At 36.5% G+C, this 13867-nt stretch overlaps 1 protein-coding gene across 6 annotated transcripts in view; it reads right to left on the bottom strand.

The window, feature by feature from the left end:
- Nucleotides 1-13867, bottom strand: part of PTK2 (protein tyrosine kinase 2) — a 167148-nt gene that overhangs the window by 92101 nt on the left and 61180 nt on the right. For all 6 annotated transcript variants that reach the window (XM_050891983.1, XM_050891979.1, XM_050891982.1 and 3 more), the window contains exons 5-6: nt 5124-5203; nt 3501-3563 (exon numbers count right to left, since the gene is read on the bottom strand). In XM_050891983.1, coding sequence (XP_050747940.1) covers nt 3501-3563; nt 5124-5203 — 143 coding nt within the window. The remainder of the gene's footprint in view (nt 1-3500; nt 3564-5123; nt 5204-13867) is intronic.

Below are 13867 nucleotides of genomic sequence, written 5' to 3'. Positions count from 1 at the left end.
CTCAAAGGTGTTACTGACTTTTTTCCCTTTAAATTTAAGAGGTTACAGTCTCTTTTAAACAAACATCCTTATCTGCTTCTGAAATGAGTATGAAAGAAAGCTTTCCATGACTGCATGCTTTGAACATAAACAGAAATACATCTGGAATTCTTACATTTGGCAAAGAAAAGAAAAGAAAAGAAAAGCCGTTAGCGAGCCTGAGATACACAGTATACATTTACTGCTACCTAACGGCACAAGAAGAAAGCCAACATTAAAGTCAATATAGAAAGCTTACTCAAAATAATAAAACAGGGTATTTTTAAAGCTCTCTCAAGACAAGTAGTATACAATTTCACAAAACATACTAAAAACATCCTCAACTAAGAGTAGCGAAACGTTCATGCGCAGCAGCAAACACTGCCATCTGTGCAATGACAGTAAGCTGAAAGATTATAAAACTTTCATAAATGTTAATTCCTTTGATGCATTTCTTCTCAAATGCAAATTATATGCCGTTTATCATCCCACACAGTTAAATAAATCTAACACACTATTACCATCTAAATAACATGCAAAGACATTTTGACAAGGAATATATTAGTTTAACATTAAGCATTTGAGAGAGAAATGGTGTTTTCAAAAATGAAGCACCCTACATCACTCCAGTATTACTCATCTTAACAGTACTGCAGCACATGGCTGCGACAATCTGATTCAATTAATTATTGAAGAGTTGTAGAGTAGCCTTTTGTACAGATCTGAATGTAACAAATTCAGAAGAAATTCTTATGCAGAGTACAACAAAACATAACTCTTAATAAAATTTGTTAATAAAGCATATCCTGTGTTTAACCGAGACGGGAAATTTATTTAGTGGAGGAGAATTTAACATAAGAAGCATACAGATTTAATGCCATGGTCAACAACAAACTATGGGTACCTATAAATAAGAGAATAAGTATTGGAAATTGGAACATACAGTTTTAAATACACAACCCTACAAACTCCTTCCCTTCCCTCCTCAGCTGCACTGCGTGGGGGTAAAATGGCCAACTCGGGATACACACCAACTCAGTCCTCCAGATTAAGAACTCAGACATCTGTTTTCTGATTGCCAGTAAGAGATAATTAGCAGCGAGATCCAGTTCTACTACAGCTTTGTATTTAACCTCATCTACTCCATCCTACTTGTGGGCTTAAATGTAAATTTATTTTTTTATGTATAAACTTCAATAGGATTAATAAAATACCAACTACGGATAGATGATACTGCTTGTCATATAATAAGCAGCTTTAGGCAACATATATCTTTATTTCTATTTTTCATCTCAATTGAAGTTAAAACAAAAAAGTAATGTTAGATTAACATAATAGACTTTAACATGCTTTTTACAAAATTGTGGCTGCAGCTGTTCCCTCATATAGCTCCCATTTTTGTACTTGTAATTATCCCCGTTCTATGCTAACAGGCTTCACTTTTATTATGAAAAAATTCTTCTTTCATTACATGAAGGCCCAACTATTAAAGGCGACTTAACAGTTTGATTCTATCTACCATTTCCCATCCAGATTTGGTCTTGTATGAAAATCTGATCAAAGATACATCAAATAGACATCTGACAAAGACAGGCAAGAAGCAATCACACCAAATGCAAAAAAGTGCCATTTAAAAATTGCACTCAGCTGGTTAAGTGCCTCATGATGTACTAAAACTAGCACCCCCCCAAACAAACAAACAAAAAGCCTCACTTGAGAAATAAATATTACTTGTGTAGATAAACTTTTATAGGCTATTAAGATGGTAAGATTGAATGAGTACATTTTGGGGATCGCTCTTGCTTTTTGCAGACTCTTACTAGCTTATAATTATCTATAGCCACTTTAAGGTGCTTTTATCCTTCATCTCTCCCAGCTAAATCCCATACAAAACACATTTTGCTTCTCAAAAAAAAAAAATTAAGAATAATCTTGAAGTGAACAATTCTACATTTCCAATTTTGCACGGCATTAAGCTGTTAGATTTTGCTTATCAAGGTTTTGTTTCGCATTGTCTTTCACAGCAGCAATTAAGTTATTTCCTACCAAAACAGTTACTGCTTGGAAAACACATGCACTGAAAGAAATAAGTCACTGTTAAACTGGAAGCAGCCCCATACTGAGTCCTCCAGGAACTCTCATCTGTTACAATTATTAATTAATACTTCGTCTCATCTGTTATGACCCTTGTTTCATCTGTCTCATTGTTTCCAAAGTTGTTAACCTAATTACTAATGTTTGTAGCTTATGAGTTGCCAAATAACTGACTTAAAAATACCCTTCTCAAGTTCTTACTGGAACTTGGGTAAACTGCAAACACTGTAACTCACAGTACTTTCAAATCTTTTTTATATCACCTTTTAGCCTTGTCTATCTGCTCATCCCGTTCATCCTTCTTAGTCCTTTCTCATTTTGTTATGCGTTTCCTCAACCAGGATACTTCTACTAGTGGCTACCGACAGAAAACTAAAGTTCTTCAAAAAAACCCCTAATTCAAACAAAAACAAAGCTTTAAAAATTCTGCACAGATAGAAGAGCACTATATAAATAGCAGGCACTATATAAATAAGCAGGCAATTCATTAAAGTTATCTTTACCTATTAAAATCATACAATTTCCTCAAAAATCCTTGTGAACTTTTTCATTATTGTGAAAAATCTTGTCTTCCAAATTCTCTAATTTCACACCTCTAAAAGTTAGCACATGTGTTTTATTAAAAACAAATAAAAAAGAGACTTCACTGCCACACCAAACTTTTATCCTAATTTTATGTTAAACTGTACAGCATCTTTTCACAAAGATAATTAGTAGTGAAGAGCAGATCATTGGTGTATGTATGTATGAAACTTGTTCCACTAAATTAATACAAATAAAACCAGTTTTCAATCCCTGAAGCTTCTAAAGGACTTTGGATTGTTTGGACTAAAGCCCTCTACTGTAAAACATGATTAAGTAACCAAAATACTTTCAGTATAAGGATGCTTCTCGGTTTTCTTAAAATTTGTGATCCATGGATAAATAACAAGCTTGCTAATTGCAAGGTCACAATTCAGGAAATCCACATACTGAGCAAACAGAAGAAAAAACAATACCACAAACATTTTCAAGTAACTCAAACTTTACCATAGATGTGTCACAACTGAAGAATGCAACTGTGCACGCAAAAACACTTAGAAACAAAATCACCTTAGAACTAGACTTGATGAACCCATAAACATTAGCAAAATTGCAAGAAATCATAATAAGCCTCCTGATCAAGTTTAAACAACTCCAATCCTGTTTCCCTGGACAGAGTTAAAGGTGCTCTTCCTACTTCTATACCTTGATAGGTTTCATCATCCTTTTCTTATATTAAAGCACTTGAAGATCACAACAGACTTCATGGAATACAAAATTACAACAGAAACATTCTGTTGTTGAATTGAATTTAATGTTCCTGATTAAGAAACAGTTCAAAACTCAAGCTAGAACACAATACTTACTCTAACACTTCATAGTTGGACTTCTTTTCTAATGCATTGCCTCTCATCTCGCCGTAGGATCTCCTGAAGTCAGGAAAGATATTTGAAAACGACAATTATTGGATGATCCAGCCTAAAACTACATCAATGTAGTCAAATCTTTCAGAGACGTACCATTAGAAAACATTGGCAGAATGAATTCAAATATAAATATTAGTACATTATTCTCCTACCTCAACAGATCAGACTTTTATTTTACAAAATAATTTCAGGTATGGAACATTACGCAGGACTATAGTAGTATTACATTTTCAGAACCGCTTTAAACCAGCTTAACTACACTGCTACCAAAAGAAGTGATCTAACTGCCCTTCAGCAGCTCCCTTCTACCTCCAACAGTATCTCCCTCCTTTGTAACAGCACTCATGTCTGTGCATGTAACAGGGAGAACCAGAGGAAGCAGGGAATGATGAAAACTAACAGTTTCAATCCAGACATGTTCACATTAAAAAATAAATTAATAAATAAAGAATGAGTAGCTGTTGTTGGGAGAGGGCTAGGACCATTGTTTTCACTAAGAAAGTGGACGAGTAATGCTTATGTTAAGACAGTCTTAGTAGTAATCTACTAGGAATATCTCATGAAAATGCTCTAAAGAGCCACAGCATGAGAACCACAGAAAGCAGGACTTAGCTGACAAAATAATCATGGTTTATTATACTCATTACATGTTTTGAAATAAGGCACCAACAACTTTGTAAGTGCGTAAGGAGTTTGCAGTTACACAAAGAATTTTTGTTTTCTCTGGGGCTACCGGCAAAACTTATAGCAAAGATATCAGGTTCTCCTACGATACCTAGGAAATTTCAAAAGCCTAAATTTTGTTTTATTTTGGAAAGTACTGTTAAAAGGACACTTTTATTCTCTGCTAACAAGTTTACATTTGCCATTAATTTTTTATCAATTTTACTTTTTCCCTGATCTCCCTGTGCGAGACAACAGCATAACTAAAGCAAATGCTTCAGGCTGGAAATCCTCCATGAATTTGCAAAAACCAAAACATGCATTTAAAAAGCTGTGCTGGGAACTCTCTCAAGGATCTCTTAATCTGATAAATTAATCTTTATTTTCCAGCTGTCTATATAGTTGACAAGAACACCAAAACCACCCAAAAGAATCCTTAAGATTTAATCATTTGAAAATAGCACGTTAAAAAATTGAGTAAATGCAGAGAGGAAAGGTAGCAGCGTTTATCTTTAATTACATTATTTAGCTGTAGGATTTATATATGCACAATGACAAGACTATTTGCTAAATAACACCACAGATGCATTTTTTCTTTAAGTATACTTCACTGTACTCTACAGGCCTTTGAATTATTCAGACAAAGAATTCACCCAAAAGTGAATCAAGTATCAAGATGTAATTAATTAAAATTTAAAAATAAATATTAATTTAAAAATCACTAGAAATTGGTTACAATACAGTCTATTCAGTTTTTCTTCAAACTACTTTGTAGCAAAAAAACTCTTATGTTTTATTCAACTATACTGGTCAGAAATTGATGAACTATGAGCAGTTTCAAAATTAATGTATATATTGTGTCAGAAACATGCTGAATAATAAATGAAATTATCAGCTTACCGGATTTCAAGGCAACCTAGTTTCAAAGCAATTTCCTGGTCCACTTGATCTGCTATTTCTAACATATAGTCATTTTTCACCTACAGCAAAAGAAGTAGGTACGCATCACAGAAAGATCAATGCAGTGCCAATACAGACTAAAATACTGCCCAAACAACTTTAGAATAAATACGTCTTAAGTTTAATTTTTTGGAATGACTATTTACAGTGCATGAAGATAAAACAGAAGTTATGTTCACATTCTCCAGAAATGAGCTGCACTTTTGTAAGAAAACCATTTTGACTGCAATGAACTTGATTAAAAAATTCCTTATCTACACCAATATTACCTATGTTGTATTAAATATAATCAAAATCTTCACAGGAGGCTGAGCAGACGGTTGCACCTGCATTCAAGACATGTGAACGCATGCTGTATTCTTGAACCATCTTGGTCAACAGTTTTTAATTTTGTAGGTGCATCTAATCATGCACATAAAACAGACAAATGTCCCTGCATTACTGTGAAAATAAAAATAGCAGTAAGTAAAAAGAGTAGTATGTGAAAATCATACTACATACTGACTTAAAATAATGTTTGGAGTAGCAAGAAGAAGAAACAAGAGTGAAACTAGATGGTTACCATCTACAGTAGGAAATAAAACAGGACAAGGAGTGTGCTCTGACCTGCAGGAGGCCAAATGCTATGGCCAAATGATCATCCTGAAGAGGATGGTTAGGCCAAAACAGCATATCTGGACCACTGCTGGCATGCATCGTCCCCCAGCTGTGCTCGGGCACAGTCTAGAAGAGTAGTAAAGTGGCATGTGCAAAAGCTGTACCACAGAGCATGCTAAGTATTCAACAAGATGGACTATGGTGGGTCAAAGCTTCATCACGTGTCCTGGACTTATTTTATTTACTAACATCGATGCAGGGAGAAAGCCTACTTTTTAGGTAATACTTTCACCACATTGGTGTAAGTAATTTATACAGTTACTAACAAAAAAAAGACAATAAGAAAGAACAGAACTAGTGCTGAAGAACTTAATTCTGCAAATCCTGTCTTCTGTGCAACAGGCGGTTTTTTACCAGTAACATGTCTCTACAGAAGTACAACTTTTCTTTAACGGCTCATGTTATCCTCTATCTTATGAAATCATAATCTTGCTATTGAGATCCTAAAGCCTAAAATCCTAAAGTTGCAGAAAGTCCTGAAATATCACAAAAATCCACGACTGACTTGCAGATCAAAGAGGAGATTATACATTACGAAAGCAATACACTTCATAAAATGTTTTTTTTGAGTGATGACAAGTTGTAAGAAAAACCCTTTCAAACTGCTTCCACTATGAAATTCATAATTTAAAAGGAAGTACAGCAGCAGATGCAACAGCTGCAGGTCCTCTCCAGTCAGCATCCTCCCAGTAACACATGAGCATGCACCACAGCATTCTCTCACCACCAATGTGACAGCTGGATCCAGCCCTAGACTACAAAGCAACAAATACATAAGACCTTCCTAGTTATGAAGTGCATGAAAAATTTTAATTTGTTATTGAAAGATGTGAAAGAAGAAATACAATAAACTGTGCAAGAGTGAGAATATGAATTATTAAAATAGCTGTAACACCAGGAGAAAGCTTCTTGCATTTGAACTCATACAGATATTCAACATGACAAAACAATAAGCTTTTAAATATTCTCAATTCAACTCCTACAAATACTAAAAGAAATAATTGTCCTTCAGCATCATGTAATTTGCTATTTGTATACACATATGGAAAGAGTCCTGTATTCCCACGGTAGTAATACACAAAATATGTAGAATTAATAATTGTCTTTTTCTTCATTATGCTTACAATTAAAAAAAAAACACCTTCTCATGTGAAACAGTGTTCTATTTCAGTTTTTCTGGTAACATTTACAGAGAGTTATCTGATTAAAGGTTAAAAAAAAAGCCCCCACAAAACCACAGACTCTATACATCTGGTAATTACAATGGCTGTGATATAAACAGAGAGAGATGCATCTTCCAGGAAGTCAAGATGTTTTGACTCTGTATTTTCATTCAAAACCATGAAGGTCCCTAAGTGCAGAGAGTCCTATGTGTTAGCCAAGTAAACAGTCATTGCTCTAACGAATGAAACATCTTCTAATTTATGAAATCATTTACAACCAACCATGTATAAATTAGAGAGAACTGTCAGTTATATGACCACACATATCATGTGTATCTACAGTACATATCATGGATACAGATCAATGGGCTGAGGCCAATGCTATGAGCTTCAACAAGGCTAAGTGCCGGGTCCTGCACTTGGGTCACAACTCCTCCATGGAACACTACAGGCTTGGGGAAGAGTGGCTGGAAAGCCGCCTGGCGGAAAAGGACCTGGGGGTGTTGGTCAACAGCTGGCTGAAGATGAGCCAGCAGTGTGCCCAGGAGGCCAAGAAGGCCAATGGCATCCTGGCTTGTATCAGAAAGAGTGTGGCCAGCAGGACGAGGGCAGTGATCATCCCCCTGTACTCGGCACTGGTGAGACCGCACCTCGAATACTGTGTTCCGTTTTGGGACCCTCACTACAAGAAAGACATGGAGGTGCTGGAGTGTGTCCAAAGAAGGGCAAAGAAGCTGGGGAAGGGTCTAGAGAACAAGTCTTACGAGGAGTGGCTGAGGGAACTGGGGTTGTTTAGCCTGGAGAAAAGGAGCCTCAGGGGAGACCTTATCACTCTCTACAACTACCTGAAAGGAGGTTGTAGTGAGGTGGGTGTCGGTCTCTTCTCCCAAGTGAAAAATGATAGGAAGAGACAAAACGGCCTCAAGTTGCACCAGGGGAGGTTTAGATTGGATACTAGGAAAAATTTCTTCACCAAAAGGGTTGGCAAGCATTGGAACAGGCTGCCCAGGGAAGTGGTTGAGTCACCATCCCTGGAGGTATTTAACAGACATGTAGATGTGGTGCTTAGGGACATGGTTTAGTGGTGGACTTGGCAGTGCTAGGTCAACAGTTGGATTCGATGATCTTAAAGGTCTTTTCCAACCTAAATAAAATGAAATGATCATGTTATCTATTTATTTATAAGATATGGCAGATATATTCCATTCATCTGAAAGACTTGGCAAAGAAGGCATTGCAGAAATATTTTCTGCAGGGGGAATTTAAGGTCCTATTCTTCAGCATCAGGTGTAAAACACTGCCTAATGTTATGACGCGACTGAAGAGTTCTCCCATCTGAATCACCCAAAATCACATGGGGAAGGAACCTCTGGAGGTCATCTGGTCCAACCCCCTGCTCAAGCAGGGCCACCTAGAGCCACTTGCCAAGGACTGTGTCCAGACGGCTTTTGAGTATCTCCAAGGATGGAGACTGCACAACCTCCCTGGGCAACCTGTGCCAGTGCTCAGCCACCCTCATAGTAAAAAAAGTATTTCCTGATGTTCAGAGGGAACCTCCTGTGTTTCAGTTTGTGCCCACTGCCTCTGGTCCTGGCACTGGGCACCACTGAAAAGAGCCTGGCATTATCCTCTTTGCCTCCGCCCTTAAGGTATTTATATACATTTATAAGATCCCCCCTGAGCCTTCTCTTCTCCAGGCTGAACAGTCCCAGCTCTCTCAGCCTTTCCTTACAGGAGAGATGCTCCAGGCCCTTCACTGGACTCTCTGCAGAAGCTTGATCTCTCTTGTACTCAAAGTCATTACAAGGCCTGGAGGCATTTTCAAGAAATCTGGCAAGCCAGAAGGCTGGGCATTTCTAACCAGCCTGTACTGCTCAGTATCATCAAGTGCCAAAGTGGGAAGAAGTTTCCCTGGCAAGGGTACTTCTGGAAACAAGAAAAAAAAATGCAGAGATTTTGAGTAGTATCTTATCTCAACTAGTGTCCATTTACAATTACTCTTCATTCTGCTGCAGAACCGTACCTGTTAGTAATAGTATAGTATTTCTCTAAGAGAAAATCTTCTATAACCAAGGTTTTGTTTACATCAGAACTACCATCTAGACGCCTTCATAAATGGCACAACACAGTAACTTAAACAGAAAATTAAATTAGAACTTCGGTTCATCAGTAAGGATATGAAACCTGTCCTGCATTAAAACTGTCAGACCCAAGTTCAGAGCACTTAAATCAGGAATGTAGTTTTCAGGCTCCCATGTTATTACCGTAAATGACCTCTGCAGTACACACAGATGGCAAACAACAGAACAGTACTCCTTGTCCACAGGTCCACATGAGGATATTTGAAAAGTAAGAAACAAATTGAAGATGCAAATTCTACGTGAGCGCAAGTTCTTATATGGATGCCCATATTCCAGAAATGTATAATGTTAAAAGAAACTACAATCCATTTACCTCTTGTTTATATTATCCATACTGAGGTTTAATGAATTTTAATTGTACTTTAAATACAAGCTTTCATTTCATTCTCCTATCCTTTTTCTGAGAATTCACCTTCATGTATAGGCCAAGTTACTTCACCTAAAAAGCTAACACACCTGTTCACAAAATCCATTAGCTAGCCTGCCTTACCTCCACCCAAACCAAATATCCATTGGCTAGTTCACTTATATTTAATTAAACTTTTTTTTTTAACTACGCATTCAATTGTTTGAAACATTTCAACCATTTTGCATCACCAGGATTTTTAAGAACTGTGATCCATCTATTCCTTGAGGTATTCAGACACCAAAAAGAACAGGCTGTAGCAAAGTATTTTTTTAATCCTGACACATAAAACTTCCCCTTGCAGAAACTATGCTAATTTGAGGCTACTAATATATCATGATCAAATATGTATTCATTTATCTTCACAGCCCATTGCCTTGTAGATCCCAGTATTGAAGTACTTCATTTGTTAAACTAAACAGGTCAAGAACATCTTCAGTTTCACGCAAACATATTTTAAAATGCTGCTAGCCTCAAGTAACTACTATTCCATAAATAAATAAGCAACATTACCCAAACATTTAAAGTTTGGAGTTTCTTTCCTCTTGCCCTCTGGCTTGTGAGCTTTCACAAATTCCACTCACGTTTTCCCAGTTTGACTCTGCAACTACAGGCACCAGAATTTGACTAAGAAAATTTTAAAAACAATCCCCATTCCAACAATTTGGAATTAAAAATAAGCATTGGGAAAATTCTCAGCTTATTTGCAACACAAAAGTGAGACATTTTCACCATAATGCTGCAAGCAGACAGTTGCCTACTTGAGTGCATAACTTTGTTAGTGTGACAAGCAGAACAAAGGGGGGTTTTTTTGCACGTCCCAGTCCAGAAGAGATGGACAAACACAGATATTTCATAAAGGTAGAGTAAATTACATATATTCCTTCCACCTCACATTTCAGACAACAAAGACTCTCCCTTGCTGATCTACTGCGGGGGCGGGGGGTGGTGGTGGTTTCTGAAGTTCCTTGGTACAGTAACGTGGAGTCTCAAGTCTTTCAGATTCACTACATTACACAGCTTAAGGAGTGGGATAAAAATTCCTTCATCTGCCTAAGAAACGAGATGAAAACATAGAAAAAATATCTCCCTCCAGTGTCCACAAGTGACTCAGAGCAGTGTTCACAAAATCAGACACAACATCCTCTCATCAAAATCAATAGCTGCACTTGATTATCATAAAGCACTGCATACATATTATATATACCTATTTATTTTTGTGTTTGAATTTTGGAAGGTATACAAAGAGATTATAAGCTTCAGGAAGCCTACAAGCATAATCTTGTCGTCTAATTAGATTGAGCAGTGTCCTATTATGGATAGCAAAGGTAATAAATTGATAGAAGGAATTAATTTTATCTTGCTTTTTTCAGAAACCTGTCTGCACATATTCTTCTTTAAATTTCAGTAAGTCTAAGGGGGAAAAAAAAAAAAAGGGCAGATTCAATTTCTACTCCCAGAATACTAATGAGAACTTTTCTTATCACCTTTAATTTTTCTTGACTATTCTCATTGAGATGGCATTAGATCAATGCATGAACTAACGCTCGTGCAAAGATTAGATAAGAATTTTGCAAGACGTTCAGCACAAGCTGCATAACCTCCTAAAGAAAAAGCCTGAACAAATATTAAATGGAAGAGACACAAGAGATAATCTAATGGTAATTAAGCGCACTGCCACAAGGCAATTGAATAGTTTTCCTAGAAGTCTTTTGTGTTTGCTCAATTATTACTTTTATTATTATTGTTGTTAATATAGTTAAATGAGAGAAATGAGAATATTTTTTGTCTGTTTAACAGGAAAAAGGCCCTATCTTTAAGAGCATAAAGCCTATATACATACAAAGACAGAAAAATGAAACTGACAAATCTATAGAATTCTACCAGTTTTTTCTGTTTAGTATGAATTCAGAAGAAGTATGTTAAGAGGGAGGACGAATCCCGATCTGTGGGTTTTGGAGATACTGTTATCTGTGAGCTCATGTTACATCTGCAGAACTGTCCTCCTTGGTGGCATGTGCAGACCTTTACTTATGGCATGGATGTTCAGTTAACAGTATGCAATGCCTGGAGGAAGGCTGAAGAGGATGTCATCAAGATATATATACTCTTCAAGCAGATCAAGCACCACTGCTGTTGTTCTGCTCCCCATTTTAATTGTTCAGAATGGGATCTCTCCAAAGGCTAAACCAGCAAAAAACTGTAGGATGCTATTTAATATACCTTAATTTTACCTAGTTTGTAAGAGAACACTAATTTATATAAACTTGTCATACAAACCTGGTTTTGAAAAAGCCATCCCAAAAAAACCAACCAGCCAAACAAGAAACAGCAGAACAGCAACCCTTACCGATTTCCACCAACCCAATGAAGCCTTTAAAGTACTCCCGCAAACCTGTGTGGCATTACTTCAGTTACACCACATACTAGAGATCAGATGCTCCAGCAACGATAAGACCACGTGAAGCCTGTAGTCATCTCAAATACTTCATGGTCACAATGTTTTAGCAATAAAAATGCATAAAGGTTAACACGGCAAACACTTAGATTTACACTAGGATTATGAATTCAAGTGTTATACTGCTAAAAGCCTATATACTTTTTATTTGGTAACAATCAAAAGCCCCAAAATATTATGTCTTAAGTGAATCACTTTGGTTTATGTTGCTTGCAACACACTTGCTTCCACTTAGCCATTCTGCATTCTAGCAGAATGTGCTTATCTGAGCTTGCAGAGGAAAATATATTGGAAAACAGTTTAAAGGAAGATAGAGACAAAAATAATTTCTTGCTGCAAACTGTGGTGGTGATTTCAAGCACCTTTTCCCTCGGATCTTTTTTTTTTGTAAATGTTCTAACAAGTTTAAATCAGATTTACAGTCAAGCAGGTGTATGCTTTAGGGGGGAAAGGATTAGTCTAAGTTCCATTAAACATGGCATAATGGAAATGCAAACTACTTCAGGCTTCTAGATGAGGAGTACTACTACAATGTCAGTGTTAGAAGTAGTAACTGTACTTGCATTTGCTCGTTCACAGGCTGGCGAACAAGAAAGCGTGACCTACGCTTCACATTTGTAGTTAACGTCTTGGTCACGACAGCTACAAATAGCCTACTACAAGGAAGGGATACAGCATGTGGAAAACGTGAATGCCAAGCATAAATGCACCTCTCAGAGGTAGGAAAAAAGTCTTTTACCTGTCCTGATAAAATAAAGAGTGAAACAAAACTGCCACTCCCTCCCCCAACATACACTACCTGTGTTCAATGAATACATGCTTAGAAAGGGCAGTAGTATTTAAAACAAACAAGAATTTAGAAGTCCAATATAATTCTGTATTTCCTGACATATTAATGTCCTGCTATTCAGCAAGAATTCACGTTATTTACCTTCTATTCTCACCAATATTTTTAAATATTTTTGTCACTATTTTTTTCATTGGTTAGCCAGAACAAAAATCTCTCTTATGTCTCTAGTCTTTTGAGCACTAAAAGTTCAAAGATACTCTTAAATCATAACAGAAGAAAGGAGGTGAACAGTGAACCATGAACTAATAAGCTTTTTCCACAAGGAAAATAGGCACGTAAACAAAATCCCAGTTTCATTTCTGATGTCAGACTTTAAAAATATTTGTTCTTTTACTTGAATGGGCAAATTACTGATGGTGTAACTTCTAATGTCTCAAAATTTACTAGGAAATAATGGGCACTTTCCTAGCTATATAAATGGCTAGCGAATTCCAGCTGGTATAATTTAAAATAAAAACTGGAGACAGAGGAAAGCCTATGTTTGTGAAGATGGAGAAATTAGAGAATAGCCCTACGCTAGCACACATGATTTAAGAAGAAATCTATCACAGGCCTCGTATTTTATATACCAGCTGCTACTTTCAAAAGCCATCTGCTTCATTTTTCTGCACACGATTTTTTTATGCAGCTGCAGTATTTCAGAAAAACGTTCACTCAGGCTGACAAGCCATCTTGCCAGTGCAGTTCATAAAAACACCATGCTGGATTTAAATTTCTTTATTAAGAACAAGAGTAAAATCATTCTGAACTTAGTACTGAATGCTTTCCAGGAGTTTAGAGATTTTAAAAAAAGGCTACTTGCTGTGTCTTAAAAATATGTTTTATGTTTAAATTTGTTTATATCCTTAGGAATTATTAAAAAAAATTATCAAACTTTCTATTTTCTTCTCAAGTGTAACTACTGTGGAAATTCTTCAGCAACAGTACTATCAAATGGTGTCTCAAAAAGGGTGAATACCAATAATTAGCCACTACACTGGCTTTCCCAGCTCATTTAATGTTACCAAGA

Source organism: Gymnogyps californianus, chromosome 2 (genome assembly GCF_018139145.2).
Source record: "Gymnogyps californianus isolate 813 chromosome 2, ASM1813914v2, whole genome shotgun sequence".
Taxonomy (NCBI): domain Eukaryota; kingdom Metazoa; phylum Chordata; class Aves; order Accipitriformes; family Cathartidae; genus Gymnogyps; species Gymnogyps californianus.
This window is presented reverse-complemented; position numbering and strand designations above follow the sequence as displayed.